Source organism: Eschrichtius robustus, chromosome 13, assembly GCF_028021215.1.
Source record: "Eschrichtius robustus isolate mEscRob2 chromosome 13, mEscRob2.pri, whole genome shotgun sequence".
Classification (NCBI taxonomy): domain Eukaryota; kingdom Metazoa; phylum Chordata; class Mammalia; order Artiodactyla; family Eschrichtiidae; genus Eschrichtius; species Eschrichtius robustus.
The window spans coordinates 86245443-86265160 of NC_090836.1; the positions used below are offsets into that span (position 1 = coordinate 86245443).

The 19718-nt window shown below is 36.8% G+C and overlaps 1 protein-coding gene across 2 annotated transcripts in view; it reads left to right on the forward strand.

Moving 5' to 3' along the window:
* Positions 1-19718, forward strand: part of UTP20 (UTP20 small subunit processome component) — a 93340-nt gene that overhangs the window by 40234 nt on the left and 33388 nt on the right. For both annotated transcript variants that reach the window (XM_068560821.1, XM_068560822.1), the window contains exons 23-33: positions 241-331; positions 1412-1497; positions 2079-2204; positions 5843-6009; positions 7684-7892; positions 12323-12466; positions 13064-13143; positions 16031-16248; positions 16764-16908; positions 18472-18559; positions 19433-19576. In XM_068560821.1, coding sequence (XP_068416922.1) covers positions 241-331; positions 1412-1497; positions 2079-2204; positions 5843-6009; positions 7684-7892; positions 12323-12466; positions 13064-13143; positions 16031-16248; positions 16764-16908; positions 18472-18559; positions 19433-19576 — 1498 coding nt within the window. The remainder of the gene's footprint in view (positions 1-240; positions 332-1411; positions 1498-2078; positions 2205-5842; positions 6010-7683; positions 7893-12322; positions 12467-13063; positions 13144-16030; positions 16249-16763; positions 16909-18471; positions 18560-19432; positions 19577-19718) is intronic.

Sequence of the window (19718 nt, forward strand, 5' to 3'; positions counted from 1 at the left end):
GAATGATTTTCTGGGGTGGGGAGCCTAGATTTCAGGGGAGGACCTGCCTGAGATTTGGAATTCCTGGAGAATGATTTCCTAAATGCAAATAATTAAAACTTGTCTGTGTAATTCACAGTGAAACTATAGTCAAGGTGTTCAGAGTACCTGTCAGAGACTAAAATTAGTGGGTACTATCATCTCAAGAAAATAATGTCTGTGTTTTCTGTTTTTCTCGGGGTTTTTTTGTTTGTTTTTTAGGCAGTTAATTGCTCATTTGCAAGTTTTCTCTAAGTTTTCGAATCCACGAGCCTTATATCTGGAATCCAAATTATATGAGCTGTATCTTCAGGTAAGTAAAATAAATTCTTGCCACTACAGTTACTTGTGAACTTTTCTCTCCCTTTTTCTTTGCCAAAATAACTTTTAGGTTTTCAATAATTGTTGAAATAGGGCCCATATCTACACTTTAAGTCTAATTTTTTTTTTAATTAACCGATATTTTCTGTATCTTGAGAAACAGTTTTAGACAGTACTAATTTAGCGGATTTTTAAAGAAATTTGGGGTGACTAAACATTGATCGGCTGTATTAACAGTGAGTATAACAAAGCGTTAGTTGTCTCGTGAGAATTCGTTTTTAGAAGGGAGCGAGGGTTTGTGCCGAGAGAGCTGCTACTTTTCACTGCTAGGCAAGTTAGTCTTATGGAGCGCCAGGGTTTCAGGATCTTTTCGACTGAGTGAAAAAAGATAGAATAATAGTCCATGGAAATCACAATATATGACCTTGAATTCCAAAAAACGTTGCAGAAAAAAATTAACGTCAGAAGCAGAGTAAGCATTGGATGTCATTCTAAACCATCTGGGGAAACGAGATTTTCTCTTTTCATTTGGATGTTTTTTAAATGAAACATATTATTTCATCAGAATTTGTCCTTGTTTTGCCCGTAATTCAGATATAACTTGTTTATAGAGCCAGAGCTCAAAACTCTCAGTTATCCACAGGAAACAAAATTCTGAACTGACTGATCAGAGAGGCTTCAGAGCCAGGTCTTCTTTCCTGGCATCTTCCTGACTGCTGTTACCTTCACGGTATTAGAAGAGCTCTGTCTCATCACAGGACCAGCCCAGTTGGTGTAAACCTAGATTCATGCAGGGAATTGGCCTTGGCCAAAAGACAGATAGACCTGAGAATCTTGCATGTGGGAGGCAGGTGTCAGAGTTGTGTTTCTGTTTTGTTCTTTGCATATATTCTGTTCATCTTCCTTTACCTCCAGGAAAATGTAAAGCTATTATCAGGAATCATCCTTAACCCACGTCTAAGAATTTAGATTCTAAGAATTTTAGTTGAGCAAATTAGTACAAGTAAATTATGATCCCATGGTATGTGTATATCTGACTTCATTAATTTATTCTATAAAATATCATTCCTAGTTGTTGCTACACCAAGATCAAATGGTGCAAAAAATAACACTGGATTGCATAATGACATATAAACATCCACATATCCTCCCTTACAGGTAAGTTATTTGAAGCTAAAGAGATATTTGGGGGGCTGATTTTTAATCTTTCTATCAGACATCTTCTTATAAAGTAATTTTATCAAGGCCTAGGAAATTTCCCTCTTTTCTAAGGTGATCATAATGCTATTTTCAGGTAAGAAATGAAAACTGGAAGTATATTTGTTTGTTAAGAGTGCTTCTCCATAGATAATAAGGTAGGAGAGAGTATATTAATTGAAAAGTATGTGTTGAGGGGGTTATATCATTTCTTCTTGCTTATACAATGTCATAAAATCTTGGTGGTTACTTAGGGAGTCATCATAATCACACTGTAAGAGCTGAAGAAAGCTTTCATATTATGCTTTTTTAAACAGCTGAATTATTGACTAACTCCTTATAATCCCTTTTACCTTTTAAAATTTGAAAACTTGCCATTTTGGAAGGTATTTGTGTGAAGACTTTCCTTTATGGATGTCAACTACAGCATAAACTATTCTTAATACCTATTTCATTTATATATGTATAGTACTTATTAATTATATTTTTTAAAAAAGGATTATTGATTAAGTGATGATTTGTGCTGAATTCTATTTTTAAAGGGAAAACTTACAAAGATTGCTTGAAGACAGAAGCTTTAAGGAAGAGATAGTGCATTTTAGCATTTCTGAAGATAATACAGTAGTGAAAGCAGCCCACCGAGCAGATCTGTTTCCCATTCTGATGAGGTATTTATACACTTTCAAAATTGATTTTTTAAAAGTTCGTCACAAAAACAATTGTGAGTATCATATTATGATTCTTTCAGCAATTGTAATGGAATATTTCATTTTGAATTTTATTTAATTATTTACTTTTAAAATTGGTCTTTTGGGGAAGTCAAATTGTTATAGAGACTTATTTTAAATATTTTGTCCCTAACATGAGGAAGGATCTTGCCATGGTGTTATTTTAATAATACTGTTAAAATTAAATCCAATATTTCTCTAAGGTTTGCTACTGAGAAATAGTATAAATAATTCATTCGTTTGGTATGTAACTAATTATGAGATATAAAAATTATTGATTTGTGTTATTTAACCATCCACGTTACAAAACTTTATTACTAGTTTTCATAGTTTTCATTGGATTTTCTGGGTCAAAAAATAATAGTGAATAACAGTCATCGGTCAGGTTGTTAGTCCCCTGTTTCAAAACCCTTTGAGATCCCATTTTACTGAGAGTAGCAAAGGGAATCCTTACTACGCCTTTAAGGGCCTGGTATGACATAGGCCAGACCCACCTCTCTAACGACATCTCTTCCATTTACCACCCCACTCAGAGCCCATTCCACAACCTTTCTTCACAATACTTAGTCATCCAGCATAGCCTCTTTTCTTATTGTGTATCGCCCCTGCTAGAAGGCAAACTCCATGGCTCTTAGTAAATAGCGGTCAAATGAATTTTGTGTTCTCTTTTATGATATAAATCCCTCTTTTTCTGTTTTTTAATTTACGAATTCCTTACAGAGCCAGAAGAATTAACTGTGGTAGCAGTGGTTGTGGTTATCCTTGTCTTGCTACTGGCTTTAACAGTGATGTTTCTAGAGCAGTCGTTCCTAAAGTGTGGTCTGCTCCTTCTTGGTGGGGGCTGTCCCAGAGATGTTCTCAGGAGGTCCAGGAGGTTAAAACTTTTTTCATAATACTACTAAGACATTACCTTTTCCATTGTGCTATCATTTGTGCTCACCAGGCAAAAGCAATGATGCGTAAAACTCTGGGTGCCTTAGCAGGAATCAGGACAGTGGCTCCCAGCTGTGCTAGCCATTCTTCATTGCCACAGACCTGGAGTTTTAAAAAAATAAAATAAAAAGCTGGTTTCATTCAATGCCCTTAGATAAATCTTGAGCCTTGAGTACTTGTCTTTTTATTATTCTATATGCAAAAGTGGGAGGTATGCATAAGACACTTCTGCTGCTCACTTGTTCCCATGGAATTTTTTTCATGTTTTCCAAGTAACTGATGCATGTTACAGGATCATTCATGGGTAAAGATCTGTTCAAAGTACAAGATAGACAGATGGATTTTAATGTAACAGAGTTCACAAAGTTCACTGATACGGTTTCAGATTCCACCTTGCAACCAGCCTTTAAGAAACTGCTCCCTGTTGAGGTTTGGTGTAGTATCAAAGTGGAATATCCACAGTTATCGGAAAAGAATTATCTGAAAGTTTATAAAACATTTTTCCCTTCTCCAACTACATATCTGTGTAAGGCTGGATTTTCGTCAACCACAATATATTGCAACAGCTTGAATGCGGAAGCAGATATGAGAATTCATTTATCTCCTAATAAGCCAGGCAATAAAGAAATTTGGAGGAAAATAAAAAGTAAAACAATGCCTCTAGTCTCACTAATTTTCGGAGGGACGGGTTTGGAATATATAACTAATTTTTATTAGAAATGTTACTTTTGCTAACTTGTTTTAACCTGTGCTATGATAAATATCAATAGATAAAACTCACATATACAAAAGCTCTTCAATAATTTTTAAGATTGAAAAGGGATCCTAATATTGAAGAGTTTGAAAACCATTGTCTTTAAAATTTGAATGTTAAGTCAGTAGTTTTATCATGCTAAGAAAGTAGCTTTTATTACTATGTTATTTAGTATTTATGCTAAATGGATGTTGAATTTTATTAGAATGACTATTAACCATGTATTAAAATGATCATATTAACTTTTTTCTATGAGCTATTGATCTGTATTAATCTAATAGATTTTACTAATGATTCTTTCTTGCATTCCTGGGATAATCCTTATTCAGCTTTAATATCGTTTTAATGCAGCACTGGGTACTGTTTTCAGAAATGTCATGGGTTTTTTTCCCCCAGTTATTTATTTATTTATTATTACTGAAGTATTTATAATATTAGTTTCAGATGTACAGCAAAGTGATTCAGTTATATAGTTTCCTGTGCTATACAGTAAATCCTTGTTGCTTATCTATTTTATGTATAGTAGTTTCTATCTGTTAATACCACACTCCTAATTTATCCCCCTCCCCCTCCCTTTCCCCTTTGGTAATCATAAGTTTGTTTTCTATGCCTGTGAATCTGTTTGTTTTGTATGTAGATTCATTTGTATTATTTTTTAGATTCCACATACAAGTGATATCATATAATATTTGTCTTTGTCTGACTTACTTCACTTGGTATGATAATCTCTAGGTCCATCCATGTTGCTGCCAGTGGCATTATTTCATTCTTTTTTATGGCTGAGTAATATATATATATATATATATATAAAATGTTTATATATACACACACACACACACCCCCCGCATTAAACCAGTCATCTGTCTCTGGACAGTTAGGTTGCTTCCATGCCTTGGCTACTGTAAACAGTGCTGCTATCAACATTGGGGTGCATGTGTCTTTTCAGAAAAATTAGAGTTTTCTCCGGATATATGCCCAGGAGTAGGATTGCTGGATCATAAGTTAGCTCTATTTTTAGTTTTTAAGGAACCTCCATACTGTTCTCCATAGTGGCTGCACCAATCTACATTCCTACCAACAGTGTAGGAAGGTTCCCTTTTCTCTACACCCTCTCCAGATTTCATTATTTGTAGACTCTTTGATGATAGCCATTCTGACAGGTGTGAGGTGATACCTCATTGTGGTTTTGATTTGCTAGAAATGTTGTGTTTTTTGTTTTTAGGCAATATTGGTATGTAGTTTATTTCTCTTCCTTAATCCATCTTGATATCACAACTATACCACCTTCATAAATGAAAAAGGACTGTTTCCTTCTTTCTCTCTGCTGTGAAACTATATCACGGGGATTGTTTTTCCTTGAAAGTTTTAAAAATTCATCTGTAAAACTATGTGAGCTCCAAGTTTACTCATTTATTCAGGGTTTCTTAAGTTCCTTTTGCTTATTTATATGTGTGTTTTTTTCCAGAAAATTACCCATTTAATTGAAATCTTTCCAGTTTCCTTATTTTACTTATAGTTATGCTCTTATTTTACTTCCTTTTAATCTATATATTCTTGTTTTCATTTTTCCTTGATTAGACTTACCTCTGGCTTGCCTATTTTATTGCTTTTTTTCTCTTCCAAAGAACCACCTTCTGGCCATTGTCTTTGTTATTTCCTTCTTCCTGCTTCCCTTAGCCTTGTGTTTGTTGTTGTTGTTTTAAAATTTCCATATTAAATATCTAATTTTTATTTTCATTCTTCCTTGTTTTAGAATGTATCCATTTAAATCTGTTGAGTTACTATTCTAGCCTTTTAGGAAAACGAAACAACTGTGTTTTAGGGTTAATGTGCAGATGAATAATGTTTTAGGATGAATGTGCAAACAAATAACATTCTTTGGACTTTTTAGAATTTTGTATGGCCGAATGAAGAATAAGACTGGGAGTAAAACTCAGGGGAAATCTGCTTCTGGCACCCGCATGTCCATCATTCTGAGGTTCCTCGCTGGGACCCAGCCTGAAGAGATCCAGATATTCTTAGACCTGCTATTTGAGCCTGTGAAGCACTTCAAGAATGGTAGCTATCAACTAGCTGCCGCTCTGCATGCATGTTGTCTGCTCAGACCTCTGCTGTCTCAGGCTGTTTCCCACGCTCTTGGGCATCTTTCTAAGGGGGTCACTCTTCCTAATCTCGAAGGTGGTCTCTTTGCTGACATGCAGTTTATTTTAAACTTTGATTGAATTAGGTGGAGCTAACAGATGATCCTGGGGATTATCGTCACCCCTGTGCTAATAAGCCCCTGATTAGAAAATGTGTATTTTTTGTTGTTATTGTACATTTAGGCCATTTGAAAAATGATACTTATCTGTATATGATGAATAAGTTTCTCCTTAGAAACTTAAAGCATGCTGCAAAATTAATCTTAATTGTCTTGGCACGTATTCATTCACTGAATCATTCAACTATTGCGTAATGATTTGTTGAATACCTCCTGCACCCCAGACACTCCATTGAATATAGAAAAATGAGTATTTATAATCCCTGCTCTCAACCTCATGGTCTAAACAAAGTGGATTAGTAAGTGTATACAATGAGCTGTGTTGCTCTGTGGTATGTTCTCCAGTATGCAATGTTAGTAATTAATAGTAATAATAATGGCTAACATTTACTGAGTTCCTGCTTCATGCCAGACATTATGACAGGCCCTTTACGTACAACTCAGTTGACTGTTAAAACAGCCACATTAGGTTTCGGTACTTGGTAGTCCCCATTTTATACATAAGGAAACTGAGGCTTAGAGAGGTAAGTGTTTTGCCCATGGTGAACCTGGTATTTGAACACAGATCTTCCCGACTACAGTACCTCTGCTCCAGTCTTAAAATTGCTTTGTTTTGGGCAAACATAGATATTTATTTATAGGGTAATGTGTTGCTTTTCCCCCCCCCCACCTTGGGGGGTGGGGGAGGGGAGAGGATAATAGATATAGCTGTTAAAAGGTTTTCATTCAGTATAATATAGTCCTGTGAAGGAAGTTGGCTGTAATGAATAGAAGAGTTTTTGTTCAGTGTAATAGCCTCTATTGTTAAGAGGGTAGCTATTAATGATACCCTTATGGATAGACTGTTTTGGTGTATGAATCAGTAAGCTCATGATCTCATACCAGTTGGTTTGAAGTAAAACTCAAGCAATAACAATTCAAGTCTTTTAAGTAAATTATGAAATCAGTATGGTACCTGTTTATAAAGGACCATTGTTTTATTTATTTATCAGGGGCTGCAAGAGAAATAAAACACTTGATTCTCAGCCTTAAAGGAGCTTATAATGTAACAAGACATTTTCCTTGAAACTGCTGAAGATGGCAGAGTCCATGAAAGTTGAGAGGGAGAAAATGTGTGGAAAGTTGATAGATGGAATAAAATGGAATTCCTTAGGTTTTGAGGAATAGTATAAATAGGGTGAGAATTGGGCTTAGAGGCTTAGTTCTGTCACAAGTTTCTTACTTTCCTTTACTACCCAGTTTCCTCATCTATAAAATGATAGTAGTAAAAGCTGCCACATCTAGCTCATTGAATGTTGGGTAAGAATCAAAAGGAGAAAAAATACAAGTGAAGTACATTATCATCTGTAAATCATTATAACAGTAGAAAATGCTGTATTATTGAGGGAAAGTGAAAGGAAGCTATAATTATAAATAGTAACAAACTAATATTTCCCTTCACATGCTATCTCTGCTTCTCTCTGTTTCACTAGGAGAATGCCATTCTGCTGTCATTCAAGCAGTAGACGATTTGGATTTGTCTAAAGTTCTTCCTTTGGGTCGTCAGCACGGTATCTTAAATAGCCTTGAGATAGTATTAAAGAACATTAGTCATCTGATCAGTGCATACTTACCAAAGATTTTGCAGATACTGCTCTGCATGACCGCAGCTGTATCCCACATCCTTGATCAACGAGAAAAGGTGAGAGAGATTCACTTTACACGCTTTCTTCTCGGGTAAAAGTCTGTGTCTTACTTGGGAAATTGGTTGGGGCCTGAATATCTAACATCCTTCTAGGTTAATTCTTTCTTATGTAAAGTATCTCTTTATTTATTTATTTTTTAAGTATTTCTCTTTCTTTCTTTTTTTAAAATTTTATTTATTTATTTTTGGCTGCATTGGGTCCTCATTGCTGCGCGCAGGCTTTCTCCAGTTGCGGCGAGAGGGGGCTACTCTTCATTGCAGTGTGTGGGCTTCTCATTGCAGTGGTTTCTCTTGTTGCGGAGCACGGGCCCTAGATGCGCAGGCTTCAGTAGTTGCGGCGTGTGGGCTCAGTAGTTGTGACTCGTGGGCTCTAGAGTACAGGCTCAGTAGTTGTGGCTCACGAGCTCTAGAGTGCAGGCTCAGTAGTTGTGGTGCACAGGCTTAGTTCTGCGACATGTGGGATCTTCCCAGACCAGGGCTCGAACCCATGTCCCCTGCATTGGCAGGCGGATCCTTAACCACTGCACCATCAGGGAAGCCCAAGCATCTCTTTAAAATGGCCTTCCCTATAATGGGAATCTTCACTGTTATAAATATTTATGAATAGCTAGAAAATGCAGATTATAGCAAGCGTCTATTTAAAAAGGAGGTGAAATGGTAGGAAGGGAGTTAGTTCTGTATACGTCTGAGAACAAAGTCCGAGGTAGTTGAGCTGATGTTTCTTAGATCTTAATTTCAGGAACCTAAAAGTGTAGGACATCTTCTAACTCTCATTTAATTCAAAGTGGTTGGAGAATGAATAGAATACTGTTAGCACTGTCCTTGTTATTTTGAGACAGAGTTTCCCAGACCTCTTTTAAAGGTAAATGCTTGCCTATTGTAAGTGCAATGTTTTAAATAAAGGTAAGTAGCAAGATCGGGCAAGACAAGTCAGCTAGCTAACTGCCAGGAGGCTTCGTGAGTTGGTGCTTAGGAAATGTTTTCTGAATTATATTCAAGACAATATATTTATGTTTTGTTGAAACACGTATGTGGACATAAGTATACTCATTGGAGTTTAGGAAAACTTAATGTTTTTATGGACTGACTGAAGGCTTCTTGGAGAAAATGGGACTTGAAGTGAAAACCCAGACTCAGATGTCTGCTGTCGATTCTCAATTCATGACAAATAGGCACAGCTTTAATTTGGCTAAAATTCATTTCATTTGTTTTAGGGATATGCCTGATGAACTGCCTCTCAAATACAGTCATAACTAAAAATTGACAGCCAAAGTTTTACACTGCTTTTTCAGGCTGTACATGGATATAAATCTGCTTTAGTAATGAAATAATATTCTCTGCTTAACAAGATCTACAGATTTAGAATATACCTTCCATTTTGGTAGGCACTATTTCATTTTCATCTTTCTTTCATTCATTCCTTCAACAAATGTTAATTGAACCCCTACTGTTTGTCAGGCACTGTACTAAGCATTGGGGTGAAGCAGCAAACAAAAGTTCCTGTCCATTTAATTATACAGTAAATACCTATTTCACACCTACTATCTGCCAGGCATTGTTGTAGGTGGAGAACGAGATGGTAAGGACTCCGTATCTTGGGGAGAAGATTATAGATAAATACAAAAATAATCAGAATAATGCCAGATGGTAAGTTCTAAGAGGAAAATAAACTCAGGAGGCTCCTCTGCAGATCTCTTAAAATCCTTCTCTGTGTCGCTGTCTCTTCTCCAGTACTCTGCCCTGTGACTTCTAGCCACCTTGGCCTCCCCAAGTCGCACAACTGTCTCCCCATTTTAAGAAGATTGTTGGATTCTCCCTGGGCTCTTCCTTCCCACACCAAGGCCTGAAACTCCGCAGGCAGGAAGCCGGGGAATGTGTAGGACTCGTCTCATCTGTTTCCCCTCTCTCAGGGATTACTGTCCTCTGTTGCCTGCTGTCCAGTGTCCAGAAATCGTTGTTTCATATATTCTGTTCAGCTTTTTAGTGTCTTGAGAGGAGAGGATAAATTCTGGTCCCTGTCACTCCATCTTGACTAGAAGCAGTAAAACCACGCGAAAGGAGAAGGCAGAACAGTCCTCTGACTAACACAGGGCTGGGAACAGCTCGTGTTCCCAACAGCCAGAGCAGAAACCTCATGAGACCTGGGGCATCAGGGAGAGTCCTTGGAAGGGGATTGCCTCAGTAGTGGAGCCAGATTAGCCCAAGCATAAAGGCTGCTATGACACCACCTAACAAAGCTTAAGAAGATCAAACCTTTTCCTAATAAATTAACTGCATCCCTGTTCAGAAACTTTTAGATGATTTAAATGAGACTAGAATTCAACAGTGACATCCAGTCAGGTATTACCAGGTATGCAAAGAAAGAGGAAGATTTTGCCCATAATGAAGAGAAAAACCCATGGATAGAAGCAGACCCAGAAATGACACAGGTGATAGAATCAGACAAAGACATTAAAACAGCTGTTAGAAATACACTCCATACATTCACAAAAGTAGAGGAAAGCATGAGCATGTTAGGGAAAGACATGAAGATGTAAAGAATTTAAAATAAAATGAGGGAATGTGGTAGGAAGTGACCCATCTGGAGGTGGATGGGTGCCGCTTTTACTAGGGTGTTCAGGGCCATCTCTAAAGAGGTGATATTTGAGCTTACACCTCCCCAGCCACTGGAAGAACATTTCAGGCAGAGAAAATGACTAGTAGTACAGAGTCCTGAGGTGGAACATTCTTGACACATCCTGAGAAGAGACAGAAGGCTGAGGTGGCTAGAGCACAAGGAGCAGGATATGTAAGATGAGGTCAAGAGGTGGGTAGAGCCTCGTAGGCTATGACGAGGAGCTGGATTTACTCTGAAGTGTACTCGGAAACCTCTGAGAGGTTTGAAAGCAAGGGAATGATAAGGTCAGTTTGATGTTTCAAAAATATCACTTTGCTTGGCGGAAAGAGGCTGTGTAGGGCCAGGAGTGGAAGCTGAAAAGGGGTCTTAGAAGTTTTTTTGTCTGTGTTACATGAGAGCTTCAGGGCCATAGGGAGAATTGTGTAAGAATTTTAGTTTTTACCTTATAGTGAGGGATAGTGACTATCTATACGTGGCTGTGTTAAGTCATGAAATGTTACAGGTTGTATAAACCCTCTGTAAGTCCTCTGACTTTCTGGTTAACTTAGAAGATGTTACTCAGGAATGCAGCCTTTCTCCTGAGTCAACAATCAGTAACTCAAAGGATCATTTATGCAATTTCACAGTTCATTAGACAGTGAGGTGCTAGCCTTCCAGACACGTAGGAGCTTTCTTTTCTGTTCTGTTCTTTTTTTTTTATTATTTTTAATTCTTGGACAAGTTCAAGGAATTCTTTGAGGTTCTGTAATGAATTATTGCACAGTAATATGCTCAAGTGAGTTAAAGTTCTACATTTGTGTGTTTGAGCTAAGTTACACATTTACTTTTTTGTATCTTTCAGATCCTCCAGGGCATTGACTGACACTGAAATAGGTGTCTTGAGGGTTCTTGAGGGTCCTTTTGGTTTGGGTTTGGTTTTTTGTGTTTGTTTTTGTTTTGTTTTTGTACATTTAAGCAATGAAGTAATCGTAAATGTCCATAAACTCAGTCATATGGACTGTTCCTCTAGGAATTAAAGTCTGCAGTTGCTCATTTTCAGGATTTTTCTCCAGTTTACTCTACAATTAGTGAGAAGTCTGGGCAGCTGATTACAAAAGAGAAGAGTACATATAGATCCTACTTGATTGGATGGGAATAGGAGAAAGGGAGGGGTCTGATTTGGTGTCATGTTTGCCAAGGTTAGTTTCTTACTCCTCTGGGGGATCATGATACCATGCTTTTTCAAATATCAGTAATAGTTTTTATTTTTCACCAAACATAATCTAGCAGATAATGAAAATATTGCCAATAGAATTGAAGCAGAACAGAATGACTTGTAATTGTGTCACCTTATGCTTGCCAGTCATCTCCTCTCTTTGTAACTCGTATAATGAGATAATTAGCTAAAAGTGAATGGTAGAAACTTGATGGGTATGTGAACTATCATGATTCCTCAGACTTTTGCATAGCAAAGTAATGGCATCCTTGTTCATATTCTCTTGAATTTAAAATGTACAGTTTCAGAAAAGTAAAACAACGTAGAATACAAAACAGCTGTTCCCACTGAGATTTTGTTTTTGCCTGAGGACACTTAGTGTGATTTTACTGGGCCTGATAATAGAACACATCTCACCACTTGGGTTTTGTAAGTATGCTTTCCCCTCTTGTTCAATAAGAAAAGCAATATGACTTACTCAGTTGGCGCTTCCACGTGGATCAGAGCTTCATAACAGGATCCCAGCTTGATTCTTCACCACCTGAGCAGGAGTGCCTCCGTGAGGAGTCAAGAATAAAAGTGGTATCTTTTTAATAGAAGATCTTTATTTTACAGATACAGCTGAGGTTTATTAACCCACTGAAAAATTTAAGACGTCTTGGAATCAAAATGGTAACTGATATCTTTTTGGATTGGGAGTCCTATCAGTTCAGAACAGAAGAAATTGATGCTGTATTTCATGGTGCAGTTTGGCCCCAGGTAAAGCTTGATTTCTGTGTTCTGCCTGGATACCCTCTGCTTTTTCCTTTAATACTGCTTCACCGGCACAGTCTGCACCCAGCCACGAATGCTAATCCGGGTCTTCTCTTTCACATCAAGTCTTTCTTTGCTTCTGCAAGTTTTAGAACACTTTTCTTTGCCTCCACTACCACCTAAAGCTCCAGAGCTAGTTTCTCCAATACCATAGCGTTTATACTTAAGGCTAATTTGAATATGACTGTTGTCTCTTAAGCAAATGTAACCTAACTTTTGTAGCACCTCACATAGTATGCCTCTGGGTTTTGACAAGCATGAGGGAAAATACACAGGGTTTTTTGTTACTTAGTTCCTTGTTTGATTTCTCTGGTTGTCCCCACTTGGTGTTGATAACTGGTGTACTTATAGCTAAGACTGTAGGAGAGACTTGATTTTAGGAAAGATTTCTCACTACTCAGTGTGTCCTTTAAATGTTTATCTCTTGGCTCTTTTATCCTCTGGTGTGATTTCTGTTCTTGTTCTGCTTTTTAGTTGTTTGGTTTTTTTCTACAATTCTGTGTGTGTTCTTATTTTGTATTCTGTTTTTATTTTGTGTCCTAGATCAGCAGGCTTGGATCTGAGAGTCAGTATTCTCCTACTCCTCTGCTGAAACTAATTAGTATCTGGTGCAGAAATGCAAGGTATAATCTTTTTTTTTTTGCCTTTAAAAAGGGCAGTGTTTTAGACTAACTGGCCAAGGGAACTAATAATATAATTTATGCTCTTTCCGCACAGTGACCTACTTTCAGTGCAGTTAAAAAGAATAAGGCAGTTGAATCTCAAAATACATAGTTTGAAGAAAAATACATGTTGCTGAGTAATAAGTATAGTGTGTTCCAGGAAAAATGCTTTTATATGTGTATGTATGAGTATATAAATACAAAATGAAATAAAAAATGGATCAAGGCTACATGAGAAACAATGTCACCATAGCATGTGGAGGTTTGGTGAGCTGGAATGGGAAAGGGAGACTTTTCATGATATATCTTTGGAGTATTTGAATTACTTATAACAATAAAAAAAGGAAAAAATAGATAAAACAACATTTTGCAATTTAATATAAATTAAAATTGTAGAGTGTATATTATATCAAGACTTACACATTTTTTTGCTATTTTTACAATTTCATTAAAACTTGAAAATTAGGGATTTCCCTGGCAGTCCAGTGGTTAGGACTCTGTGCTTCCACTACAGCGGGCCCGGGTTCCATCCCTGGTTGGGGAACTAAGATCCCTCAAGCTGCGTGGCATGGCCAGAAAAAAAAATTGAAAATTGAAAATCAGTAGTATTGGGGGGCTTCCCTGGTGGTGCAGTGGTTAAGAATCCACCTGCCAAAGCAGGGGACACGGGTTCGATCTCTGGTCCGGGAAGATCCCACATGCCGCAGAGCAACTGGGCCCATGTGCCACAACTACTGAGCCTGCACTCTAGAGCCTGCGAGCCACAACTGCTGAGCCCGCAAGCCACAACTACAGAAGCTCACGCGCCTAGAGCCCGTGCTCCTCAACAAGAGAAGCCACCGCAGTGAGAAGCCCATGCACCACAACGAAGAGTAGCCCCCGCTGTCCACAACTAACGAAAGCCCGCACACAGCAACAAAGACCCAGCGCAGCCAAAACTAAATAAATTTTTTAAAAAAGAAGAAAATTAGTAGTATTGGGATTGATATGGCTGTTCTTCCAATGTGTAGTGATCGTATCAGCAGTTTGATTTGACCTGGCAAAGGGAAAAACAGATGTGAAACACACTAGGTAGTTATATCATCACCCAAATATTACAATTTTGCATGTTTGCTTAAAAATGAAAGCTGATTTGTAATTCACATTCTGTCCTTTTCCCGGTTCCCACTTAAAAATTTCACAAGCTTTCTGGATTTTCTAGGTCATTGTCTTCTATTCTTTGTAAAACTCCATCTAAATATGTATACAGCGCTCATGGTCACAAATCAATATCCTTTTGTGGACATTATGAGCCATTTACAGAACCTTCATCGACTGATGGTTCAGAGATGCTGTGTTACAGACCAAATGCATATTTACTGAAGAATGTGGGAACTTTCAGTAAAGTGGGAATGTGGGAAACCTATTTTGTTTATCTCAGTGATGGAAACAGACTTAAGTTTGCCCTGATCTATTTTGAAGAATGAAAGATAGGATAAAAAAATGTGTTTATTATTGATTCAATGATGTTAAAATCTTGGCATCCGTTTTTACAAAATTGGGATCATACCATATAGCTAGCTTTTGATTTTGTTTTTTTCATGTAAATTATGTCATGAACATTTCCCCGTGTCATTAAATAGTCTTCAAAAACAATACCTTGCCATTGTCTTCCTCAGGAAAGCCTGTTTTATTTTTACTGTCATAAGGGCTCTTTTCATTTATTTCCCAATTTGAGAAAGCAATTTCATATCTTGTTTTTTCATTGGACATTTATAAGCAGCACTTCATAGGCATACTTGAGAAATGTTTTATAGTTGTGTCATTGTTACACAAATAAGCCGTGAAGGACTTTCATCCAAGAAGACTTTACAGTAGTGACTTGGTTTATATATTAGTTGGGTCCTTACTCAAGTATAGATCCACATCATTGGATGCCACCTCATTCTCTTCTACAATTTCTCTCTCGTTGACAATGGAGATATAATATGTAAAGTATCTTGCTTGGTGCCTGCGCGTACTATCCCCACTATCTGTTGGACAAAGATGTATGAGTATAACCTCTTAGAACTTTTCTTTCAGTCTGTCAGGACTAAGTATGTTAAAGTGCCTGAGCTCTTTTTCCAGTGATGATGAATTGGTAAAGCCAAACTATTTGAATTTTTTCAGTTTGGCCTTCCTACTGATTGTTAGGATTGTATCTCTGGCTGTAAAACAATTGCTAGTTTGCCCGTGGCTGGAAAGCTTTTGTGTTCTCTACCTTTTTGGGTATCGTTCGTGTGAGTCTTTCATTACTGGGGATGGATTCATCTCCCTCCCTTGACAAATGATCCTAATCTGAATGTTGCATATCCTAATTCAGCAAATATTTGTTTGGTCTGTGGTCTGTACTCCTAATTTTCATGTTGTAGTACATGGTTTTTATGTGAGCATATAAACATTCATATTCTAGAAGGCTTATAATTGAAAAATAGCCTGTCTTTAATACATTCCTTTTAGAACTAGGGCTTAGACTGCGGCTCACAGCTCAGCTGTACGACTTATTAGCTCATTGGCTTTAGACAGTTCTCAATTTCTTCATCTGTAATGTGGAGATAAGGATACTGCCTTAACATAGAGATGTTGTGAGGATTAAATGAGAAATATACATAAAGTGCATAGGTAGTATAGTGTTTGTATGGTGCCTAGAATTATTATCCATCAAATTTTAGATTTTAAAGTAATTTCCCTTCTGAGTAATCTTATTAACATTCATATGCACACATACACATATATATTCATTAAACTCTATGAAAATTCATATGGAACATGTTTTTAGAAATAAATGTATTGAAAAAGAAGATGACTATTTTAGTGTTTTTTCTTGCAGATATTTCCCTTTCCTGGCTAAACAGAAACCTGGGCACCCGGAATGTGATATCCTGACCAATGTTTTTGCGATTCTCTCAGCAAAGAACCTCTCTGAAGCCACAGCTAGTATTGTGATGGAAATAGCTGATGACCTTCTTAGCCTTCCAGATTTTGAACCCACAGAAACAGTTTTGAGCTTACCGGTGACAGGATGTGTATACACAGAAAGTGCAGATGGTATGTAAGCTGTACAGAGCAAACGATTCTTACACTTCTGAGGTATCATTTGTGCCCTCAGAATGGAAAAGTTGATAGAATCTGACTCTTTTTATAACTTACGCTATTAAAAGAGTTTCTTTTCTCTAGGAATTAATACCAGTTTTTATAAGCTGAATTTTCTTTGCAGTAGGTAGAAATTCAGATTATTTACGCTCCAGAAAGCTCAACTATCCTTCAGGACATTATCAGATGATTTCCACTGTCATGTCTCTGAATTCTTACCATATTATCCTAACAGTTCTCTTACTACTACCAAAAATGGTTTAAATCCTCAAGGGTATCATATAAAATTTTAATTTAGCTAATGATATAGATGTTTTGACTAAGAAGAAAGTTATTTAATATTTAGAGTTGAAATTTATTAAATTTTCATGGTAATTGAGTGCTTTCCTTTTCTGTCATCAGGAAGATATTGTACAGTTATCTTTTAGGAGCGTAGTTAATTAAAATCAGTACATTTATCACTATTTCAGAGTCTATCACGATAGGAGGACGATTAATTCTACCTCATGTACCTGCAATTCTCCAGTATCTCAGCAAAACCACAATAAGTGCAGAAAAGGTGAAAAAGAAGAAGAATAGAGCACAAGTCAGTAAGGAACTGGGCATTCTTTCAAAGTAAGTGATATATTGGTCCTTAAAAGATAACATTACCACCTGTAGTTTTAATTTTTTTTAGTTATGCTTGGTTTTTCATTTAACAAGGTAATAAGCTAAAAAAGTTTTCAGTATTTTAAATGCCCTCCATTTTTAAGTTAATGTAGAATTCTCTTTCTCTGCTGAAATAAACCTTTTATGACATCTGCCTTTATTTAATTATAAAAGATAACAGACTTTTCAAAATTCTAAGGTAGACTAATAGATTTGCTTGTTTATTAGGCTTTACATATTTTGTTCAATTAAAATTTTGAGTTATGTGCGATCACATAGTTGTGATTTTTTTTTTAAGTGTGATTGATAAAAATAATTTAAAAGAGCAGGTTGCTGTGTTTGTTCTTTTTTTTTTTTTTTTTAGAAATTCACGTTCTTTTATTTATTTATTTGTTTATTTATGACTGTGTTGAGTCTTCGTTTCTGTGCGAGGGCTTTCTCTAGTTGCAGCAAGTGGGGACCACTCCTCATCGCAGTGCGCGGGCCCCCTCACCATCGCGGCCTCTCTTGTTGCGGAGCACAGGCTCCAGACGCGCAGGCTCAGTAATTGTGGCTCATGGGCCCAGCTGCTCCGCGGCATGTGGGATCTTCCCAGACCAGGGCTCGAACCCGTGTCCCCTGCATTGGCAGGCAGACTCTCAACCACTGCGCCACCAGGGAAGCCCTGTGTTTGTTCTTTTAAGAGTCAAGAAGATCTTGCAAGGGTTTTTAAAGATGCTCTTTAAAGATTCTCTACATACTACTAGACCTGGTAATATATAATTGTGATTTCTATAAAGTGCCTGGTTAGTAAATCTGAGTGCACAAAATGATTCTATCTTAAAATCTAAATTGTTACAGGACTTAGTTGTTGAAAGTTTATTTTTTCTGTTACTTTCAGCAACAATAAAAAATGATATATTAGAATCTTCCAGGAACTTCTTTTTATATGTTTTATTTATACTAGTGTATTTCTAAGTTTTGCAGAACGGGAAACCATAGGAAGTATACTTACTAAATTTTATCATAGGCTACGTGATAGTGAGAAGATGATGAGTGATTAGGCACCAGAAAGACTACATTTGAAAGACCTGCTCTACCACTTCCTTGCTGTGTGACAGCAACTTTTCTGAGCCACAGTTTTCTCTGGGCAAAGTGGGGTTAATAATTCCTACATTATAGGGCTGTTTTGGGAGTTACATGGAAATGTTGTATATAAAGCCTAAAACAAGTCTCAGCACTTAAAATGTTGTTTCCTTGCGAAATCAGTAATTACCAATTACTAATTATAGGATTGGAGTTTACTATAACCCACCTACACAATCAGATGTTACAAAAGCAGTAGAATAGTAGCCACCAACCTGAAGTTGGAGGGAAATAAGAGTGGGCACTGCTAAATAACTGAGTTAAGCTTTTTACACATACACACATACTTAAAAGCCACCTGGGTCTTTCATCACTGATGTTTTTTTACGAAAAGTTTAACTTCTTGGAGAAATACTCTTAACTTATATATCTTCCTTACATATCCCATTTTTTTTCCTTCTCCAGGATCAGCAAGTTTATGAAAGAAAAAGAACAAAGTTCTCTGCTCATTACACTGCTCCTGCCTTTCCTCCACCGTGGCAATATTGCTCAGGCATGAATTGACAGCACATTTATTTGTCTTTGAAGTGGCACTTTATTATTAGGTTTATTTGTAAACAATAATTTTATTGGTTAGATTCTGTGATGTATTTATCCCAGAGTATTTGTGAAAAGACTTCATACAGAAACATAAAATTGAAAACAGAGGAGAAAAATTGGGACAGAAAGAGGAATGGGGGCAGGCGAGAAGGTGGAGACCTCATCATCTACCATTACAGTAAAAGTCTTAAACCCTTTATTTTCCTTTGTTTAGCTTCTAATCCATTTCAGGATTTTTTCCCCTCTCTGACTTTGATCAATAACAAATCTGCAGCCTGAGACATGCATTGTTCTTAAATATGATGACAGTGGCAAACTGAATGAAAAGTCAGACTGTTTTAATATTCAGGCATAGTTTAGAGTTTCTGATATGATTTTCAAACCGTAGTTCAGTCTTGATTAAAAGAGTCTTCCCATTTTGCACACTCATTTATAAGGCCTTAGGAGTTATACTGAATGACTCCTACTCAATAGTAATTCAGTTTAGAAGACCACAGATTTGTGAACAACCAGAAGTGTGTATTTTTCCTCAGCAAGTTCATTTTTCTTGGCTCTTTAACTAGAAAATAGAAGAAATTATTTTTCAAAATCATGCATATTTCCTATTAGAATTAAAGGAAGAAACTGTTAATGGACACTATTATAGGTTTTTGGTTAAGTTAAAATGCTAAGAACTTTTAAAAGACTATGAAATAACTTTTGTAAGTACTACTACTTTTACTTCTTATTTATACTTACCTGTTTTCTGTGCTGTAATATATTAAAGCCAATTTGACCAGTTTTATAAATTACTGAAATACGATTTCTCTCAATATTTTTTCTTAAGGATACAGAGGTTGATATTCTGGTGACAGTACAAAACCTGTTGAAACATTGTCTGGAGCCTACGAGCTTCCTCAAGCCTCTAGCAAAACTCTTCTCAGTTATTAAGAACAAGTTGTCAAGACAGTTGCTTTGTACAGTTTTCCAGGTCTGTAATATTCATTTTTACCCCAAAATCACCCCTTTTTCAAAAGATAACTATGATGTGGAATGCATATTAGCAGCTTGCTTGGTGCTGATATGATGTTTCCATGTATATTTGAGTGCGGCAGGGAGTCAAAGGGAGGTGG